General features: G+C 37.2%; 1 protein-coding gene across 1 annotated transcript in view; it reads left to right on the forward strand.

Annotated features, from left to right (window-relative positions):
• Positions 1 to 19,927, forward strand: part of NDUFS4 (NADH:ubiquinone oxidoreductase subunit S4) — an 82,633-nt gene that overhangs the window by 22,509 nt on the left and 40,197 nt on the right. The window contains exon 2 of the mRNA XM_055122573.1: positions 11,291 to 11,369. Within this exon, the coding sequence (XP_054978548.1) occupies positions 11,291 to 11,369 (79 nt within the window). The remainder of the gene's footprint in view (positions 1 to 11,290; positions 11,370 to 19,927) is intronic.

Here is a 19,927-nt window from a genome sequence, read left to right on the forward strand (position 1 = left end):
TTTAAAGTAACAGACTTATTCTTGTTCATGCTGCATTTCGTTGTGAGATAGCCGAAAGCTGAACTCCTTCATTTGTCCTTACTTCGTGACCCAGACTTTGGTTACTCTGACAGAAGCAGACAGATAGCCACTATCAACTGAGTTTGATTTATTTTGGTTAATTGTGGGAGGGCCACACCTGGTTTTCTGGGTTTACCAGGGCCAAACAGCAGTGTTAGGGATGCCATTTGATACCACATATCAAACCTACAGCCTTGCACATATAAAGCCTGTGCTCTGCCACTCGAGCCACATGCCCCCCCCTTTTTTTTTTTGCGTTCTGGGTCACGCCTGGCAATATACAGGGGTTACTCCTGGCTCATGTGCTCAGGAATTACTCCTGGTGGTGCTTGGGGGACCATATGGGATGCTGGGAATCGAACCTGAACACATCCCCTTTTTTAAAGCTGTTATGAGTGGCACTTCCTATTATATTGGCTGAAGTAAATCACATAGTCATACGCCAAGCATCGAACTGATATCTTGCATGCTTAGGAGAGAATATTGTGTACTAAACACAGTGTACTAAACACAGTACTAAAACACAAGTTGTATGAGTACCAGAATTATGCACGGCTGATTAGTTGAATCTATTTTTTTTGTGTGTGGGGGGGAGGTGGTAAGTGGGAGAGAAGGGTCCTAAGCAGCGTTCTGGAGGCCCTGGGGCGTTCCACTGGTGATTTTGGCCAAATGGACCGTAGGATACTCGGCTGCTCTGACCCTGTAATGCTAGGAATTACCTGCGCCACCCCAGTGGTGCTGGGGAGTGAGGGTGGGGGGAGCTGGGGGTTCTCCAGGGCTGCACTCTATAATGCTCAGGGGACCATGAAGTGTTAGGGGTTGAACACTGGATTGAACTGTTGTACTATTTCTCAGCCCGAGTCATTTCTTTTGCAAATCCCCTTTCCTTCTTTTGCTGTGGTTGTTCCTTTGATACGGGATTGAACATTTTTGGTTGTAGTGCTTATAACTTGACTGTGGTGCTTGCTGGTTGCCACCTTCCTTTAGGTTCAAGTTCTGATTTTAGTGCTTTGTGGGGTGTTATTCTGCTTATACACATACACATAGTTGCTGGTTTGCACTATTGGTTGGGGTGCTTAAGTATTCTATGTTATGGGACTAATCAGGGATTGCACACTTCAGTTGTGGAATTTACACACACTTGAAAGAAATCCTATTCACTTCCTTTAGTCAGTGATTATCATTGGGCTTGTCACTTTGTTTTTGTCTTTGTTTTTGGGTCATACCTGGCAGTGCTCAAGGAGCTGGCTCTGTGCTCAGGCGTCATTCCTGGCTGTTCTTGGGGGATCGTATGTGGTAATGGGGATCAAACTGGGATCAGCCTCATGTAAATCAAGTGCCTTATCTCTTTAGTCTCGAGGATTATTACTTTGAAGTTTTCATCATGGAGCTTAGAAAATTATGATGTGCTTGGACTTTTTCCCTGGCTTCATCTATCAGTGGGTGAATCCCTCTTTTTATTATTTGTGGTGCTAAATGAGAAACAAGGGTGAGGGTCTTTGTTGCATAAAGCCTCATGCTGATGGAATTCTGAATTTTTAAGTTTCAGACACTGACTATGGCTTTTGAATTTTGTGTGGAGCCAGTTGACTGTGGAGAATTGTGTTTGCAAGTGCCCTGCAGTTGGTAGCTATGGCACAGAGTTCTAATGTGCCTTAGTGTAGGCTAGGGCTCACAGTTGCTGGTGCCTGGGAGTGGCTGTCTTCATTTTCATTTTCTGTGTTTAAGATTTTTTAGTGATCTTTCAAATAATGTATGTCAGCGTATTATCTGCAAAAAGTGATAGCTTAACTTACTATATAGGTCTGTGATCCATTTTGAGTTCATTTTTGTGCAAGCTGTATGATGGTCATATAGATTCTTTTTTAAAATGTGAATGTGATTATTGTTCAAGTTTCTTATTAAAAAAATTGTTCTATTAGATTGTGATTTTTTTTTCCAAAGATCCATTGATTGCTACTCATTCTGTCCATTGATTTGTTTGTCTTTTTACCATCAACACCAACTTGATTACTGTAGCCATGTACTAAATCTTGAAGTCAGTGTCATCCTTTTTAAATCTCTTTCTCAATTAGGTTGACTGGCGTTTTTGACTTTCCATGTGAATTTTAGAATTGGTTTGCTGATGACCACAAATTAATTTGCCAAAATTCTGATTTTGGTATATTGAAACTACAGATTAAGTTTGGGAGAGATGGCATGTTAGTATCATCAGTTTTTCTTTTCTTATATTATGTTTATTAGACTTTATTTTTCTTTTTGGGTCACACCTGGCAATGCTTAGGGGTTACTCCTGGCTCTACACTCAGGAATTACCCCTGGCGGTGCTCAGGGGACCATATGGGATGCTGGGAATCGAACCCGGGTCGGCCGCGTGCAAGGCAAACACTCTACCCACTGTGCTATCACTCCAGCCCCTGTTTATTAGACTTTTTAAAATCAGAATATCTAGTTTTCTTCATTTACAACAGATATTTTAAGTACTGTTTTAATATTTTAAGATGTACTCTCAAAAAGTCTTAATGGTGAAAAGAAAAAGCAAGCATTTGCAGAGAGCTTCTGCCAAGCTTTTAGATTGATCCTGAGTACTCTCTGACCCTGAGCACTAGAAGACCTGAGCTAAAGAGGTACCCAGCCCCTGAGCTTCACTGTGGGTGGCCCTTGTTAGTCCCATTTAGTACAAAGGTGAAATAAATCATTTAAGGAGCCAGAGATAGTATAGGAATTAAGGCACTTGCCTCACATCCTGACAGTCCCTGTCTCATTCCTGGCACCACATACAGCCCTTGAACACCACCAGGGCTGCCTCCTGCACACAAGCCAGCCACAATACCACACCTTGAGTACTAGGCGTGACCTGAGCTTACTACTCCCCACCCCTAATAAGAAATGATATGTACTGAGAAACATCTGATTAAGAATATTATCATTGACTCAAAATATTAAAACTTTTTTCCCTTTGAAGTGTACTATCATTATCAACAAAAATAGGCAGTCTCTCATATCTCTCTTAGTAGTTTGAAACTGTAGCTTCAGATTTCTTTAGAACGATGTTAGAATACTCACCCCAAACCCAGCAACTATGTTGTGAGAAAGTCCGAGCTGCCTCATGGAAAACTGCAGAGAAAGTCAGGGCAGTTCCATATATTTAGTGGGGCAGACTCTCTAGCCCAGATTGAGCCATCCCAGCAGATACCGTAAGTATTAGAGATAAACTCCCTTGCCAAATCCTGTTCAGACTTTAGCTTCATAAAAAAAGGGCTGTTACTTTAGGCAGTTGAGTATTGGGATGATTTGTACTTAACTATAGATAACAACAGCATTGAGAGTATTTCACTATGATTTTCTAAACATTAAAAATAAAGCTGGGGCCAGAGTGATAGTGCAGCGAATAGGGCACTTGCCTTGCTTATAATTGATCCAGGTTCAATCTCCAGTACCCCATGTAGTCCCCTGAACACTGCCAAGAGTGATTCCTGAGTTCAGAGCCAGGAATAAGCCTTGAACAGTGCTGAGTGTGACTCCACACCTCCCAAAATAAATTAATGGAATAAACCAGTAACTTCAAGGAATCATAATCCATAGAATTTATTTTTTAAAAAGGAGTTAATCCTCAACCCTTAATTATAGCCATTCATATTGTCAATTTATTATAAACTGAATTAACCGAAATTCACACTAAATTAAAAAGTGTTTAGCTATATATGAAACCATAAGTAAATATTGCTGAAAGTTTTAGCTGAAATACTAAAATATAGTATATTCTCTATGGGCTGGAGTGCTAGCACAGCAGGTAGCGCATTTGCCTTGCACGTGGCTGACCTGGGTTTGATTCCTCCGCCCCTCTCTGAGAAACCGGCAAGCTACCAAGAATATCTCTCCCACACGGCAGAGCCTGGTAAGCTACCTGAGGCATAGTCGATATGCTAAAAACAGTAACAAGTCTCACAGTGGAGACATTACTCGTGCCCGCTTGAGCAAATCGATGAGCAACGGGATGACAGTGATATTCTCTATAGCAAAATAATAGTCACAGGGGCTGGAGTGATAGTACAGCAGGCAAGGTGCTTGCCTTGCATACGACTGGCCTGGGTTCTGTCTCTGGCACCCCGTATGGTCCCCCCGAACTTGCCAGGAGTGAGCCCAGAGTGCAGAGCCAGGAGTAAGCCCTTAGCACTGCCTGGTGCAGCCCAACAAACAAAAACCAAAACAAACAGGCAAAACAGAATAACTACAGACATAAAACATGTTGATTTTTGAGTCAGTAATTTTCAAGTCAATGATATTAAAGATCTTCAAGATCTTGATCAATAGAGAAAATTTAAAATGTCTCATCATATTGTATGTACTAGATAAATGCAAAAAAAACAACAGCTGGAAAAAAATTGAAATGTGGGGTTAGGTAACCATATTAGTATTCTGAGAAACTTGGAGTAAAAGACAAAGATCCTATATATGCTTTCATTAAATTTAATGGAAATGAAAGAATTTACAAATAAATTCTTTGATTCTAATGTGTATTTGTCATAATTTCTATTCTTTGCCTATACTGTTACTATGATCTTACAGTGTTAACAGGTGAAGTCAATAAAAATGTATAATTTGCTCACAGAGGTCCCTTTCCCCATTCTTCCTAGTCAGGTGGAATCTTTGGAGGACTAATAGCAACTGCGCTTCTGGATACAACTCAGATTAAACCAGTCCTTTGAGAGTCATCCAACAGACTAAGGAAAGATTTGTGCAAGAGGGATAAGGGTAATTATGCTCACATACCAGACTTTGGAATGGAATTGACGAGTAATAAGGAAGAGAATGTGGGCAAGATATTAGAGGGCGGTAATAAAGAAACTGGAGGGCATAATGGAAAATGTAAAAAGTAAAGGAGAAAGAAATAGACTGAAGTTTATGGTAACAACGTATCAAAATAAATAGTATAAATAAAAGGGACTAAATAAGAAGCAAAGATGTCATTGTGGCGAGTGTAGCAAAATTAAAAAGCCCAAAGAGGCCCAGAGTGATGGTACAGCAGGTAGGGTGCCTGCCTTGCATTTCACTGACCCAGGTTTGATCCCCAGCACCTCTTACAGTCCTCTGAGCACCACCACGGATGATTCTTGAATGCAGACCCTGACCACTGTGGCCTCAACCCAAAAGTTAAAACCCCAAAGGTTACAGAAGAAACTCACCAATTAGGAAGGCCAAGTCATTGATAATACTGGTGAGAAAGGGGTATCTCCACTGATTGGAATGACTCAAATGAAGGAGTTGAATTTTTATATTTTGGTATATTCTATAAAACTTGGGGGAAAGTTTGCCATATAATATTTTATTAACCTATGAATTTAATATAGAAAATACAGTGTTGAATATAAATTAATGGTAATTAAGCGATTTCACTGCACTATGATTGCAGATTTTATGCCTTTTTTCTTGGCAAAAGAGTAGTGTGTTACCATTATGTGAAGGTTTTTAAAAAATTGTGTCAGTAGTATTAAAAAATGGTATGATGGTTATTGGTGAAATATGGTATTGATTTTTAAAATTATCCTTGATGATTAAATCTTGGTAATCAAGGAACAAAACTTTGTCACAAAGGGGAAGGGGAGTGCAGTTAGGACAGAGAAGGGACCATAGGACCGTTATAATTGGATCACCCGGGACAAAAACTGAGTGCTGAAGGTGGTAAAGTGATGTGCATGATACCTTCCAGTAGCACTATTGCAAACCACAGTTCCTAAAAGGAAAATAAGAGAGAAAGAGAGAGAGAAGAAAAGTTTCTTCCATAGAGGCAGGTTCCAGGGTTGGGGGAGCAGGAAACTGGTGGCGGGAAATGTGCACTGGTGAAAGGATGGGAGTTGGAACATTGTGTGACTGAAAATCATGAACAAATTTGTGACTGTATATCTCTCGGCAATTCAGTATAAAATTAAATTAAAGAAACCCCCAAAATCTACATACACAGTGAAAGAAAAATAGCTTGTGAACAAAGGTACTATGAATAAAGTAGGAAGAAAAGAAATGTCATAGTTAGTAAACACAACTTACATAGCAGATAAAAGACTGATATAGAATATATAAAATGCCATTAATAACCAGGACAAAAATTAGAAAAATGTAGGGATGGAGAGAGAACAGAGAATATAAAACATAGTAAATAGTAATAACAGCTACACCAATAGCCATTTTAAATGAAAATGTTCTAAATACATCAATTGGAAGAGAGAGTGTATTAGAAAACTTAAAAACCAAAGAAATCAAGACCTAATTATAACATGCCTGTAAAAAACCCAATTTGTTTAAGCTTTGTAGGACCATAGTGGAAGGAAGTATCACTTTTGAGGAGGAGTGGGGTGCTAAATCAAGATAGTAAAGTGTTTAGCATGAACCCCTATCATAACAGTAAAGTAAATCACAGCACCTAAAATTTCTAATTAAAGTGCCTGTCATTGGGAATGGAGAGAGTATAGTGGGTAGGGCACTTGTCTTGCATGCGATTGACTTGGATTCTATCCTTTGTACCACATGTGGTCACCCAAGCACTACCAGGAGCATTGCCAGGTGTGGTCCAAAAACCAAACAAACAAAACATAAAGTGCTGGTCATAGAGTCAGGCTGGGGGTGAAGGGAGGCGAATTAGGGACATGGTGGAATGCAATAGACAGTGGTGAAGGGATTGGTGCTGGAACATTGCATGCCTGAAATCCAAACATGACTTTGTAATTCATGGTTACTAAATGAAAAATAAACAAGTTAAGCATTGTACTCAGCCATTTGAATCCATGTCTCTGTCACAGATAAAGCATAGAGATGAAAAAGACATTCCAGTACTAACTGTAGTCAAATTTTACTGCTTTTTCTGTATTAATCTCAGATAAAGCAGACTTCAGATTTAAAAAAAAACCAGAAAATTAAAAAGGCATATTAGAACATGATATGTTGGCAAATTCTTCAATAAGCCATTAGCAGTTTTTAATATGGGGCAGTGATGATTCAGTGGCTGAAGTGCTTGCCTTACAGATTTGAGGCCCTGCATTTGATCTGTAGGGCCCCCCACACGCACCTGGTGATCCTGGTAGCACTGTTGTCTGTGATCCCCTGAGTCAAATAGCTTGCCAGCTGCACTGCAGCCAGGTATGGGCAAGCACCACAACTAAATGGTGCAAAGCCATGGGGAAAATAAGATGTATGAGGAACCTGGCAAGGAGTATGACCTAGCAGGCACCTTGACAAAGAGTATGTGAGAATCACAACCCGATCAGAGCAACACAGTAAGATGTGTGAGCACCACAGTTGGACATATGTGTCCTCTCTAGTCACCTCAACATCATCATCAACAGAAAGGGAAGAGGGGAAGAAAACAAAAATCTCTTATGTCTTTGTGCTAAAGAAAATGTCAAAAAGAGAATGTCAAAAGAATGAGGGAAAACCTGGTGGAAGAAACATCCATTACTACAGCGGGAGATTTTAGCACTGTTCTCAAAGAAAATGACCAAGTCACTTGTCACTGACAGATAACAAGCAGAAATTAAGTAAGGATATATAGTTGAACAGCTCCATCAATCAGCTGAGATATGACTGACATATATGTAGAACACTTCATATTCTTCACAGACTTTTATGGAATGCTCACCATTCATTAGAATACATTAGAAATATATTCTATATTTATAAAGTACACTTTAATAAACGTAAAAGAATAGAAATCGCACAATGCATACATGCCTTAGCCTCTTAAAATATGGACAAAAACAGAAATTGGGTACTCTCCTATTAAAAATTTGTGGGGCTGGGATGATAGCACAGCGGATAGGATGTTTGCCTTGCATGCGGCCGACCTGGGTTCAATTCCCAGCATCTCATATAGTCCCCTCAGCACCACCAGGAGTAATTCCTGAGTGCAGAGCCAGGAGTAACCCCTGTGCATCTCCGGGTGTGACCCAAAAAGAAAAAAATATTTGAGGTGTAGCAAGAGGGAATTTATGCTATTACACATGTTTCTTAGAGAAGGTAACTTATAGTCACCATGGAAAACTATAGAAAAGAAATAGAAACCTATGGGAAGCAAAAAGAATTAATAATGAAATGATAAAAAATATAAAACAAAACTTTAAAAAAATATATCAATGTCAGGGATTGGAGCGATAGCACAGTGGGTAGGGCGTTTGCCTTGCATGTGGCCGACTCGGGTTCAATTCCCAGCATCCCATATGGTTCCCTGAGCACCGCCAGGAGTAATTCCTGAGTGCATGAGCCAGGAGTAATCCCTGTGCATTGCCGGGTGTGATCCATAAAGCCCCCACTCAAAAAAATGAAATACAATTTCAAACCAGGTTAAACAGGAAAAACTGAGAAACTATATATAAAAAAATGAAAGGCATATAAATTTTACTGATGGCATGGATATTATAAGGATACTAAAGAAATATGAGGAACTCTGTGCTGTCAAACTTAAGATGAAATGAACTAATTATCTGAATATCAGAAATTATCAAAACTTTTGCAAGGAGAAATAATCTAGCAACTACATAGACTGAATCAGTAAAAACCTTCTCAAATGAAATAGTCACCAGGCCAAGATGGTTTCTGTCAACATACAGGATTGGTGCATTCTTTTTTTTTTTTTTTTACTTTTTGGGTCACACCTGGCGATGCACAGGGATTTTTGGCTCTGCACTCAGAAATTACCCCTGGTGGTGCTCAGGGGACCATATGGGATACTAGGAATCGAACCCGGGTCGGCCGGATGCAAGATAAATGCCCTACCCGTTGTGCTATTGTTCCAGTTCCGGATTGGTGCATTCTTAACATTTACAAATAGATGATATTAATCACCTATTATATCTTCCAAACAGTCTTCCTTCTGTTATATACAATGCCAGAATTACTTTAATACCCAAACCAGATAAAGACAGTGAAAGACGGAAGACTATAGACCAATATCTCTTAGGAACATAGGTGCACAACTCCTGAATAAAACATTAGCATACTATATCAAATAATGTATTAAAATATTTAGAATCCATAACCAAATGAGATTCATTTCAAGGTAAGCCGCTTCAGCATTCAAATATTAACTAATATAATGCAGCTTACATCAACTAAGCAAACGAAAAGAGTAATTTACACAGCTACATAAAGAAGAGACTAAATCTACTACTGGCACACGTAATGCCTAGCAAAGAGACCCCCTTCATTGAGACTGGAAAAAAATAGATATCATCTCTTGTTACTGTCCTGTCCAGCACTGTACTGAAAGTTTCAGTTTATTTATTAAATGAAATGCAAAAGTATGCATGAAAGGAAAATTTAAAACTATCCTTATTCACAGATAGCATCTTTGTCTACCTGGGAAAATCTGAAAGAATTGAGTTGTAATACATTAATATATAAAAGGGCATTTGTTTTCCTGTATTAATGAATGACTAGAATTTGACATTTAAAACAATAGCATTTACATTGGCATCCCAATGTGAATATTGTGGTATCTAATCAATTAAATTATAATTTTGATATGACATAGTTACCAACAATTTATGCAGAACGTTAAATTTTTTTTATTTTTATAAAGTTGTTCACAATTACATTCAATATTCCAACACCAATTCCACCATCATTATACGTTCCCTCCACAATTATTTCCAGTTTTCCCAACCACCCCTCAAGCCTGTCCCCAATAGCAGGTCTAAATGATTTATTTTGTGTTACTTGTTATATTTAATTTGCTAAAAATAATAAAATAAAAGATTTCCTTAGAAGAAAGTGTGAAGATTGTTGTATCTCACCCTGAAGCTCTATTAAGCCCTTGTATAAGAGATTACTAACATGTTGTTACAGGTTAAGCCTTTTGTGTTAATATTTTCTTAATTGGGACTGGTTGTCTTCTACTTTACATCACATCCAATGTGGTATGCTACTCCTGGTATATCAATGGTGTAGAGTATGAGATGCTGCACTCTCTAGGAACTCTAAAATTTTGATGGGGTGATACAGCTGGAGTTAAATTTTTAGTTGGATGGTAATTTGGGGGTATGGAAACATCACTGCAGCTTGCTGATCTCTTTCAAAATTTATTTATGAGTTCTTGATCATGGCTAGTTAATGAACTTAGATGGCACCAAAGGCAGTTTGTGGGCATGGCTGCCAGGCTCCCAGAAGAACAGGGTGTTGGGGGAGGTTGCCCATTCCTGACTCCATAAACGCTTGGAGATTTCCGGCAGAAACCCCACATACCTGAGTTTTTCAACAGATTCATTACTAGGTGAGGCTCGTCCCAAGCCTGTGGAGTCTGTGCATAATATGTTGGCGATTGGGTTCTGGAGGTTTTTGGCTGCCAGGGCTCTATATGTGCTGGTGGTGGGCCCACCTGCCACATTCAGGTGCCCTGGATATGAGACTCAGCCTGGTGTGGGGTCTGGAAGCGTCTCTGCCGTTTGCTGATCTCTTTCGAGATTTATTTATGAAATTTCTACTTATTTTCCTAATAATTTAGTATAAATTTACCATTGTAAATAAGCTACTCTTACACCCATAATACACCTATATGAAAAAAGTTACATGGTTTTTATTTTCTTTCTTGGCGGTCCAGACTGACAACTTTCTGGTCTGTACTCATAAAAATCAGCATAGTACTTGTCACTAGAGGCTTTTCTGTGACAGAGCACCCATAGACTGACATAAAGTGCAGTCTGTGGTGAAATTTCTGCTGAGAGTTTGCCAAAAACTTGGGAAACACAGCAAATTGGGGAGAAAATAGATTATTGTGTCCTCTTTTTTCTATGCTTTTTTTTTGGGGGGGGTCACACCTGGCGATGCACAAGGGTTACTCCTGGCTTTGCACTCAGATATTATTCCTGGTGGTGCTCAGAGGATCATATGGGATGCTGGGAATCCCAGCTCGGCCGTGTGCAAAGCAAATGCCCTACCTGCTGTACTCCAGCCCCTTTATATGCCTTTTGTTTTTATAATACATACTGTTAAAGTAATTTAATCTAAGATTTGTCTGCCTTTTTTCTAATTGCATGGATCTTTTTGTTTTGTTTTTTGCTCTGGGGCCACATCTGATGTGCTCAGGGCTTGCTCATGGCTCTGTGCTCGGGAATTATTTATGTTACAACTCAGGTTCTGGGAACCAAATTCGGTCACCAGCATGGAGGGCAAATGCCCTATCTACTGTTTTATCTCTATGGCCCCATACACATATCATTTTTTGACTTCAAGCCTTGCATTGCAGGTTTTTGAGCACTTCAACATGGAAGATGACACCGGATCAAGCTCGAGAGAAGCAACTCATAACAGTTGATGAAAAATTGGTAAGAGTGTTGTACAAGGAGTAGCAAATTACTATCATTTTTTACAGCAAGATGGGTTCTTTTCAGAAAGTGGTAATATTTAGATTGTATATAAATTTTAAGAAATATTACAATAGAACTACTGTTAAGTATTCTCTTATACAGTGGATTTCTTCTCATCAAATAGAAATAAATGTGAGCAGAACCCAAAGTTTATCAGAAGTTGGTGTCAGGGTTGGATCTGGAAGAAGGGATTATCTGAAGGGACATGAGAAAAATTTGGAGGGCGATATAACTCAGGGTGCTGGTTACTTTCTCACGCCCATATTTGTTTTCATTTGTAAAACAGAAAATCCCATAGAACTCTAGAGTTGAAAGAATGAATTTTACTACTTATATGTCTCAGTTGTTTTAAAGGGCTATGATTTCTTAATTTGGTGCTGATATGCTTCTTTATAACAGTCATTGGTTTAAGGTTTATTATATAATAATATATAGATCATGCCATTTTCTACATGACAGCCTCTGTGTATTTAAAAACAGCTGTCTGGTCCCAAATCCTGATTCTCATAGAGTGGTCTGGGCAGAGGGGGCCCAGACTGAAGGCCTTTGAAAATGTTGCCAGGATTTCTCATGCTACTCCAGATGTGTGGTAATGCATAGTGGGGATTATGATCTCTGTTCCTTTAAATCCCAGCACTTTTAGTAAGGCAGTTTGAAATTTGCTTTTTTATACTGATGTGAACCTTATGGAGAGCTAAAACCTTTTTAAATTTTTTATGTTCTTTGTGTTCTGCACATTAATTGTTTATTGACAACATGTCTCCTTATCTTGTTTTTTTTTTTCAACCCCCTTAACACAGATATAGAGGGAAAGAAGTCTGGCGTTTTATATGTAAAAGAATCTTTCCTTTCATTTGGAACCGTATATAATATTGACACTGTTAGAGACACTTCAGATAATTAAATTTCCAGATTACTATGAATAATGAATTTTGTATCAGAGCATGTGTTAAATTTTTTACCATTTTAAAGAATGTCTTATTGTATACAAATTACTAACCTATTCATTATTCTGAGAACTATTAAGATACTTAAAATGGAAAGAGTAGATGGCAGTGTCTTACTAAAATCTTGTCAGTTTATGTAGAAGCACAGGGTTTAATAAAAACTTTGTGGACTGCACTATTGTTAATTCCAATTATGTGATGCTACAGATAATGAGGAAAGTTTACAAATGACTGTCTGCGTGGCCTTGATTTTGCTGCAGGAGTTTTTGTGGCATAGAGATAGGGTGAAGAATGTCTTTGCCTTTGTGCTCTATTTAGAGAGTGACTTTTTTTTCCTTTATGTTACACCATTTTTTTTTTTTTTGGTATATGTGATGATTCCCCTAGTCCAATGTATATATTGTATTTTTATATTCACTTGGACTGTACAAAAGAAATTAAATTTGCTATATCTTTTAAAGATCTTTGAATAGGTATTTCCTTACAAAACAACCAAAATATTAATTATATCCTCATAGGTATTTCTTAATGCATGTTTTAATCGTTTTTAGTATTTGATTTAAAATATAAGTTTGTTGGCATTATTACTGTATTCATTACTTGCTACTGTAAAAAACTCATAAGATGTAAGAATTGTTAATAAAAATATGTGAAGTGAACCTCAATACTTTGTACATTAATACATTTTTTTCTGTAAAATTATATTGACTATCTTTTTCTCATTCTTCACTTACTCAGCATGTATCATTACTTAGTGAGCACTTACATTTGCAAGACACTATGCTTCATTGTTTCAATTTACTTTTAACTAGTTATTTTCACTTGGTTGCTTAGTTATTTGATTTGAAGACATGCATCACCTGTTTTAAATTTTATAAGGGTATTATGGTTAGTTATACATGCATTCTCAACATAAATACAAATGAAAAGGAAACTTTTGTTAGCAATCTGTAAATCTCAAATCTGTGGAGTTAGTGGAAAAGTATGGTCATCATTTCTAAGCTTTTTAAAAACTTTAGACATTACATGCAATTAATGTAATATTGTAATACTTTGGATATTTAAAGTATTTTGCAGAATGTCCTTATTTAAAATTTAGGTATGCACAGTGTTCTGGATGTTACTGAATTTATTATTCTTTATTTCTTGATGACATCTTCCAAATAACAGTAACAGCAGTTAGTTTTGTTACTTGCTGACACTTACAATAAATAATTGCTATTTAAGCAATTGGTATTAAGCAAATGGTATTAGTGGCAGTCAGCCAGTTGGATGATAATATTGCTGTTTTAGAATGGCTGCAAACAGCAAGTTATTTAATCGAATTTTTGTTAACTATAATAGGTTTACGTGTTTTTCTTTGCTTGATCTTGTTCTAAGGAATTACTAAAATTGAATGAATTTTACAAAGCTTCAAATGTAAATCAGTTTTATTGTTACACAGGCATTTTTTAAATGTTGCTTTTGCTTCCTAACATACTAAATGTTTGTACATGAGAACTTTCTGTAAGCTGCAGACTTGAATTTAAAAATGGTCGTTAAAAGGTGATCTGCACAGAAAGATAAACCTAAGTTGCTTTGACTGTTTGCTTTTTTTTTTTTTTAAAGGGGTCAGTTTTCTTTTGGTGAGATTACTTTCTTTTGGTGTATGGTAGTGCTATCTCTGCTAGATTATTGAAGGAGTAGTGTCTGCGATTGGGGTTATACAGCCTTCTAGAATCTCAAGTGTCTGTTTTGTCTGGACTTTCCTCACGAAGCATTCTTGTGCAAAAATTTCAAGGCTTTAGTCTGGAGCACTGGGTCAAAGGATATGTCTCTTTGAAGGGTAGACAGGAGTTTTTTATGTTTTATTCACTAAATAGTATTTCATTTTACATCAAAGAATAGCAGCCTTGAGAACCTTTCATGGTGGCAGTTTAACATGTTGCTTTTTCACTAATACAGAATGTTTCTTCCTGCTCTTCAGTCTATATGTAATAATTTATAGTTTTATATTTAGATGAGTCTTTAAAAAAGAGAAACTACTGAGTAATTATATAGATGTTAGTTTGTAATGTAGTTTTAGGTTTTAAAAACTACTATACCTTTTATGACATTTTGTTTTCTCTGTTGGTTTTATATGACCTGCTAGCTATTGAAAAAAAACTAATGAAGTCTTTAAGATTATACCAAAACTATCTTTTAAAATTCTATGGAAGAAATAATGACTGACTAATGCTTTTTGGAAGTGTAAATTTTGTATTGAAATGGCCATTATTTAATTAACTTTTTTTAAAGAACTATTTTTGTGTGAGTGTGAAATTAATTTTGAAAAATATTTCAAAATCCAAGTAATGAAAAATGTTCTCTTGAAATAAAATTATATCAATTAGTATAGGGATTTATTTTATAAAATATTCTCCTAATTAGAATGTTATTTTTCTCACGTTATCAAGTTATATGTATAAAACCTGTATTTTCTAAATAGTTATAAAGGAAATATTAATAATAATTCTTATGCAGACAGGATGACTAAAACTAACAGAATGCTCTTACTATATTAAAATTGTTTAAGTAACAAAGGGTTTTTACTCTACAGTATTCAGCCATCTCTATTATCTGTGATTCTTCAGCAATTAAAGCAGATTTATTTTGCTCTTTGTTCCTACTTGGAATACTTGAACAATGCTAGAGAATTGAACTGGCTGGAATGTTTTATCTTTGAAAAGCTTTAAAGTTCTATGTACCAATTAGCAAAATACAGTAAAGGTTTAAACTGTTAATAGCCACAACATCTTTAATGCATAGATCTGTAGTATGCCAGCGCTGTGTAACAGTTTCCCATTGTATGTCTCTTTTAAGGAAAGCAACTGTGTCAGTTCTTTTCTTGCTTTACTACCTGCTGTGTATGGAAATTGTGTATAGTACTTGACACTTGCTTTCAAGAATTTAAAATTCTTGCATATTATTATGTAGAAAGTTTGGCTCTCATTAGAGTTGATAATATTTGTTTGAATTTTAAGATTTCTGGTTATATTTTGGAGATATATTATGTGAAAGTATCCTTTTTTCATTAATGAATCCAAGGACATAAGCTGTAAATTATCTCCTGGGAAATTCATCTGAATGTATTTATTTAAATATGATTATAAGCTGATCACTAGAGTTTATATTGGAGTTTGTAGACAATATGATGCTTTATTTTATACTACATGTGAGTGCAGGTGAGTTTTTGTTTTTAAACGTTGGTAGTAGCAAAGTATTTTTTAAGAGTTAGAACTTTTTACAATTGGCCAGTGTGCCAAATAATTTCAGAAGTAAAGAATTCATCCAAATACCCACCCTAAACTTCTTAAAGCCTCATGCCCATCATCTTACAGTAACTTATTAATGAAGGCAGGAGTGACAGGAAATGAAGAAAATAGGGATAACATCTATGGTGACAATTATTGTTTCTCTTTGTTTCAAGCATCTTTGGGAATAGAATTAGAACAAAATAAAGGGGAATGTAAATTTTAGAATTTAAGTCTAGCAAAGTTAACACTCTCTAATCATATATGATTTAGTCAGCAGCTATGATTCTGCTCTTTAAAACACAACTTCAAGTTGCAAATAGCATTTATTTTTACTGGATAGAAAGTTTTAAAAGATAGCGATATGGGAACTTTTCTGTATTTCATATATTATGTCCCCACAAAATTTCTTTATAAAGGCATAGTTTTAAAGAAATGTACAAAATCTGTTTTTGTTTTAATTCCTGTTTTACAGTGCAATGCTTCTTTCAGCTTAAAATACATTGCATATTAGTTAATTAAGATTTTTTGTTTTGTTTTTATTTTACTCCTTAAGCCTTAGTGCTTCCAATAAGGTATAAAAATGTCTTGGTGCTCTCTAAGTAATATATAAAGGGTACTGATATGCCAAAATCTTGTACTCAGAATGCTAATCTAAATTTAAATTCAAAAACTGAGCATCTGATTAGTATAATGATTTGCATATATCACAATGACTACTGAGTATATGTTATAATTAAAATAACCAATTAAAAAGAGTTTTAACTACTTGAATAGTTTGAGATTTGGTATCCTTCAGGATGGATGGGGGGGGGGGCAGGGGAGAATCCTACTTACTCTAGGTTCTTGAGCTAGGCAAGCAAACAAATGAGCATCAGACAGATGAGTAGGAGAAAGGGCCAAACTTAAATAGATACACATGGAGAGTTGACATGCCTATAAAATTTTAAATCCCTGGAATAAATGGGGGATTTATATCCTGTGCTATGGAATGGGATAGTGAGTTGGGACATCAAAGAAAGGAGGACAGTCTACATGACAGGGATGGGAATGATTTTCATATGACAGAACACTACCTGTAGATCTGGAGATCACCTTAAATCAAAATAATCTGCATTCTTTAAGTAGTGGTGAGTTTCTCTCAAGACCCACAGAGACTGAATTGATCTTAGTCCTACATATCCAAAATATCAAAATTAGGTTCTTGGCTTATTATTGTAATGTATTACGCATTTAAATTGACTGGCCTGTGAATTGTTTGGAGATTAAAATTCCTCTAGGTCCAGTAGTTTTCAGCTATGACGAATCTCTAGTTGTTCATGAACATTCTCACAGATTTTTTTTTAACGCACTATTTATAATATAAAATACTACTGTATTTTTTCATTTGTTTAATTTTGGGCAGGGGACACCTTCTATCTAGGCTCTGGAGATATAGCTATGAATAAAGAATATCATTATTACCCTTAGAATTTATATTCTCATGTATAAGCATATGCCAGTTTTATTAAGATACCTTTCATAGATTAATAAATTTTTTATAAGAAAGCCAGGGAAGGGGCTGGAGCAATAGCACAGCGGGTAGGGCGTTTGCCTTGCACGCGGTCGACCCGGGTTCGAGTCCCAGCATCCCATATAGTCCACTGAGCACCGCCGGTAGTAATTCCTGAGTGTAAAGCCAGGAGTAACCCCTGTGCATCGCCGGGTGTGACCCAAAAAGCAAAAAAAAAAAAAAAAAAGAAAGAAAGAAAGCCAGGGAAGGCAATGGCATAGAGAGTAACTGAGGGATCAGGGTTAGAATAGGGTTTATTTTTATGGTAATAGAAAAACCACTTAGAGAAGGTTGGATATGTGCACTAAAATCCGAATGAGAGAAAAGTTAGCTATGTGAGAATCCAGTTAAGAGCATGCCAGATAGAGGGAAATGAGAATGCCAGGAGCTGGTAATAGTTAAAAAACAGAAAGTTATCATGAGAAGAATGATAATGAGGCCAGAGAGATAGGTAGGTAGAGATTGCATCAGGCTAAACTTTAGGTCTGAGTAAAATGTTTGAATTTTTACTTAATTTTAATGGAAAAGAGGAGTAGAAAAGTAAATTGATCAAATTTACTGATCAAAGAAAGAAGAGAAGAATTTCTTAGATACATATTATGGTTAAAGATCACTTTTAAGGGGGTACCCCAGAAGTGTAGAGCCATGACTAAGACCTGAGCACCATTGGGTGTAACCTCCTCAAGCCCCCCACCCCCCAAGTCACTTTTTAAATAAATTTTAATTTTTTTTAATTTTATCGGATCACCGTAAGATAGAGCATTGCAAAATTGTTCATGATTGGGTTTCAGTCATATAATGTTTCAACACCCATGCCTCCACCAGTGTCATTTCCCAGCACCAGTGTCCCCAGTTTCCCTCCCACCCACCCCCAAATGAACTCCCACCCCCACCCTGCCTCTATGACAGGTCCCTCTCTTCTGTCTCTGTCTCTCCCTCTCTCTCTCATTTTAGGCATTATGGTTTGCAATACAGATGCTGAGATGTATCGTGTCTATCCCTTTACCTACTTTCAACACTCAGTTTTTGTCCAGAGTGATTCATTTCCAACTAACGTTGTCATAATGAACCCTCCTCTATATTACCTGCCTTCCACCTCCCTACCATCCCTTGTGGTAATTTCTGTTCACTGACCAGTCCTCCAAATCACCTTTAAAGTGATTCAGTGATTAGTTTATTGACACTTTGTTCCATTTATATGTTTTTGTTTTCATAAATTTTATTTAAGTAGGGCTGGGGAGAAAGTACAGTGGGTAGTGAGTAAGGTGCTTGCCTTGCATGCAGCTGAACCTGGTTGAAAACCCTGGCCCTCATAGAATCCTCTGAGCACCACCAGGAGTGACCCCTGTGCATAGAGCCAGGAGTAAGTCCTGGGCACTCTCAGGTATGACTCAAAAACAAAACGAGATTTTTAAAAAATAAATTGTCAGCAGCCATTTTTTAATTAGGATCCTAAGTTCTTTTCCTTTGCATTTTAAATTTTTATGACAACTATTAAAGAATCTTCTGAATTTGAAAGTGTTTTTTAAACATGGGTTATATTGGGCCTTGAGATAATACATCTGCTGCCATCTAATTTCCCATTCTCCATGGCTTCACCCTACCCTCACCACTCCTGAGAATTGGAAAAGTGAAGGGTTGTCATGATTGTAAAAGAAGATAGATACTGGCTCAGCTGCTGTCCACTATGTAGGTGCTGACAAAGTTCTGAATTCATTAAGCCTTTGCACCTTCCATCAGCTTCTAGCATGGCCTCTGCCTTCCTTTCAAAGTTTCATAAACTTCTCTCTCTTTGCCTGTCCTTTCTCTCTACTTTTTAGAATTCACCTTTCCTGTTGGTTATTACTTCCCCCTCTATTTGTTGCAGTTGTTTCTCCATCGTTGCTGACTGTGTAGCTCAAGTTCATCTCTCTTTGCTTTGCTTCCCTTCCTTCCTCTTAAGTCTCCCCTGTCTTCTATTATTTGTCGTCTGCTCCCTTCTTCTGTCTGTCTGGGTTTGACTCATAGGCAGTTCTTTGGATATCATCTTTTTCTTCTTTCCACTTTCCTCTCTCTTCTCACATTGTTGAAGAATGGGGAATTCTTCCCTTTCTGTTCCACATTCTTCCCCCGTTCATCCTTTTATCTTCTTTCTTCTCTCTTCCCCTCTGCTATCTAGAGAGGAGAGGCAGATGGCCCTCAGGTTGCCTTTTCCCCTCACCTTTGTTTCATATCTTCCTTTGGGAATATGCAGGACTTTTATTTTATTTTATTTTATTTTTTGCTTTTTGGGTCACACCCGGCCATGCACAGGGGTCATTCCTGGCTCATGCACTCAGGAATTACCCCTGGTGGTGCTCAGGGGACCATAGGGGATGCTGGGATTCGAACCCGGGTCGGCTGCGTGCAAGGCAAACGCCCTACCCGCTGTGCTATCGCTCCAGCCCCTATGCAGGACTTTTTTAAAAAAGTAACTAATCAGATTTGTACATATTTGAAAATTTCGTATAATGTACTTCAGTGATACCAGTTCCTAAAAAGATCACGCATTTAGTTATAGCTACAGCATTAGGTTTTTAAGTTCCCCTCTTTTCACTTTATGACCAACTCAAGTTGTTTAATCTCTGCATGACCTCATAAATGAAATGCAATTGTTATTATTATTATTGCCACACTCAGCGATGTTCAGAGGTTACTTCTGGCTCATACTCAGGGTCTCTCATGGCAGTGCTTGGGATACCGTGTGTGCATCAGGGATCAAACTTG

Source organism: Sorex araneus, chromosome 1, assembly GCF_027595985.1.
Source record: "Sorex araneus isolate mSorAra2 chromosome 1, mSorAra2.pri, whole genome shotgun sequence".
NCBI classification, from domain to species: domain Eukaryota; kingdom Metazoa; phylum Chordata; class Mammalia; order Eulipotyphla; family Soricidae; genus Sorex; species Sorex araneus.